General features: G+C 34.6%; 1 protein-coding gene across 1 annotated transcript; it reads right to left on the minus strand.

Moving 5' to 3' along the window:
* Window positions 1–1,255: 1,255 nt before the first annotated feature.
* On the minus strand, window positions 1,256–2,734 carry GSBLH_T00000003001 (uncharacterized protein; the record flags this gene model as incomplete). Its single annotated transcript, XM_013038130.1, has 7 exons — window positions 1,256–1,418; window positions 1,452–1,537; window positions 1,567–1,660; window positions 1,690–1,828; window positions 1,862–2,085; window positions 2,118–2,223; window positions 2,257–2,734. 7 exons carry the CDS (start codon window positions 2,732–2,734, stop codon window positions 1,256–1,258), a joined length of 1,290 nt encoding a protein of 429 aa, XP_012893584.1.
* Between the last annotated feature and the right edge of the window lie 556 nt (window positions 2,735–3,290).

The following is a 3,290-nucleotide window of genomic DNA, read 5'->3' on the forward strand; positions in this document are numbered from 1 at the left end:
CGAATCGCAGGTATCACTCCAATATCTCTTGTTCATCATATATAATATTTCTTTGGGCGTCAAATAGAAGTTTAAGTGAATCTAGAATAATGTCAATTCGAAAACATCAAATATAAGCATTTGCTGTTTTGGTGATTTGTCGACATTATTAAAGAATTCTTGACAGTGACTAGTGTATTTCGACATTCATCTAAAAACTTGTGCTTAGATTCTATGTACAAGCTAATGATCGATGTGAGAAAGATGAAATACAAAAAACAGATTAATTATACAGTTACTGCGATACACAAGCGATTCTTTCACAGATAATGACCATTCGAATTGACTTGTGAAGTAACTTTTCCAATTCGGAGTGCTTATCACAAATGCAGACGACATGACAGGAAGTCTCTGTAATACAGTCTGTATCATCGAGAATCATAATGTACTCAATATTTCAAGTATATTTCCCGAAAACAGCAAGAGAGGTTAGAACAAGGTATTCTTTCTTAGATTGGCTTCAAAATGTGTAAATCTGGTATTAATTGTATTATTTTTACTAAATGTATACAATTAAAGGATTTTTACATGCTGAACGATAATGATGTTAGAATATGCTCTTTTCTAAATAGGATTAAACTTTCTCTCTGACCATTCTTTACCTGTGCTGAAGACATCAACATGAATTATCTATCTTGAACGTACTATTGTTTATCGCGATATGGGTTATTCAAGAGAATATTTACAGTAGGATTTTTATATTTGTTTAATAGTTTATCGCTGCATAATCATGTAAGCAGATAAGTGTATTTGTTTTGGTATTCCAATTCAATATCACTCTACATGATTCTGTTTTCTCTTACAGAGAATACTATTTTGAGTATATTAATCTTATTTTTGTTTGTTTCGTTTCGTTCACATTCCATATTTCTTGTCACGAGTATCCATCCCAATTTCTATTGGAAATCACACCCACAAAACAATGTCTAATCATGTACAATCGGGTATATTCCTTTTATGAGTGATTCATTTTATCATTGGTTTATTATTTCATATTCAACAAGATAGGTTCACACACATGCACGCACTAAATAAGCTCTTCATAATAAGCTTCTTGTCTTTTAAAACACACGGGGAAATTTGTCACTGATCGATATTGCTCATTCAATCTCATTTGTAGGTCATTATAGACCTCCTTCATATCGTTAGTAACATGCATCTTTCCTAAATACTTTCTGCGAAACCCAGAACTACGATTATTGATCACAAGTATGATTTACTCAGGATGTGGAAAGTCCATTGCGAAAGCATGATTCAATATATAAAACTGAAAACCAGCTTGGCGAAGATGCTCAAAATACTGCACTTTGTTATATCCATAGTTCACAAATCTTTCCTCAAATAGAGGAAGTGTGGGAGAGTATTTCACCATCAAATATCTATAGAGAATCACAGAAACAACTCATATTTACGGCTCCATGAAATTGGTGATAAAACAGCGAACTCGAGATACATGCGATTCTTGTGACGTTGTAAACCATTCTGGCATTACATACATCTATGCTAGAGAGTACATTCAATTTCAACATGAGTTCGAATGTTGTTCTTATTTGATATGCAAATCTTCCGATTGATACATTCAATCAGTTCCAATTTGTTTTCTGGTTGAATCCAATTCGATCTATTCACAAACGATTGAACATTGCATACAAGTAAGAACAACTTTCGGTTGTAGAACAGTGAGCCAATATTTGTTTGCCTTTATAGAAAAACACGGGGAGAATAACAGCAGAGCGATTGCTATGATAGAGGAATTGTGGAAGACTCATGACTTCCTTATAAGTATTTACTAGTGATAATGAGAAAAGAAGATGACAAATACAAGATAATCGAAGATCCATATCAAGAATCAAGAAATGAGTGGTTCGAATGTTTCGTATAGCAAGATTTCGTAAGCGATTAATAGGAAACACAGTACTGGATTTGAGATAACGACTGACTAGATAAAAAAGAATTGTAACACGTTTGGGAATGAAGTGAGTTGAAATGTAACGCACAAGGTGGACTTCCTGGGTCGATGTGGCATAAATCACAAGAACAATCGGTCTACAATGAACATGAAAATCGATCATATTTACCCTTGATATCGATACATGAATTGACGTAGTGCAAACAAACGATTGTATCCAAAAGCGGTGACAATGGCGGTTACATCGTATTTCTGATCGTTGGAAGGAAACCATGCTATATCTCAGAGAGAAATCCATCAATGATTACGCGTATCTGTATATTCGACTTCCTCATTCCCCACAAATTTACGGATGAGCAAGCCGTTCTGATAGTTCAATATTGCTTTGACCTTCTTTTGGTTTCTTGGAATATCACATCCATCACAATGGATTGGACTATCCGAGTAATGACTCACATTATAGAACTCAGAGCGCAATTGTAACTTTCTCGTTATGAGTACACTTTGAAAATCATGGTATTGTTCAATCAGAGCCGAAGTGGCAGTATGGTTACTGATTGCTGCACGAACATCTTGTATCCAATCATTTTCCTTAAACTCGAGTAACAAATGAACTAAGTCATATTTTTCTAGAATTGGACGGAAGCATTCTTCTTGACTCCATTGTAATGTCAGGTTTGATACAAGATCGCCTTCTGTTTTGTGAATTGCACGAAAGTGTAAAACAGAATAGTATACCGAAATGTGATCTTCCGGGAAAAGGCCATCCAATTCTTTGTTTTGCATTAGCATTAATTTGTAATCGGTCGAATTATGCTCTTCTTTCTCTTTTTCAAGTAATACTGCATCGATTCTTCGATTTCGTTTATCACACTCATCGTCTGAAGAGAAAGAATAACTGGAATAATCACTCTTGTAGAGTTTAAGGGAAGTACCATTCATTTCAAAAGAACATTCTGACTTACCAGTAGAATAAGTTAGAGGCGACTGGTAAAGACTCATGAGAAACGTAGTACGATCAACATTACTGGGAACTGAAGATGAAACAGCTTCTGTTGAAAAAGGAAAAAATCTGGAATTAGTATCGATTGTTTGTTGATTTGAAGGAATTGATACTGAGGACAATCCTTTAGTATCAAAGGAAGACTCTGAGTATAAAAGTTCATTCTGGGAATGAAACAAAAGTCTTGAAACGAAATTCAATACACTATTTGAGGTCGAAAAAGAACGTACGCTCAAATCTGGATACAGACCATGCGATGATGATAGTCCTTTATTGGTAGTTGTAGAAACCACATAATAGCTCTTTATACAATTCCAAATCTTTCGAATATCGAGTAGA

Source organism: Blastocystis hominis (assembly GCF_000151665.1).
Source record: "Blastocystis hominis, Singapore isolate B (sub-type 7) whole genome shotgun sequence assembly, scaffold_0".
NCBI classification, from domain to species: Eukaryota; class Bigyra; order Opalinata; family Blastocystidae; genus Blastocystis; species Blastocystis hominis.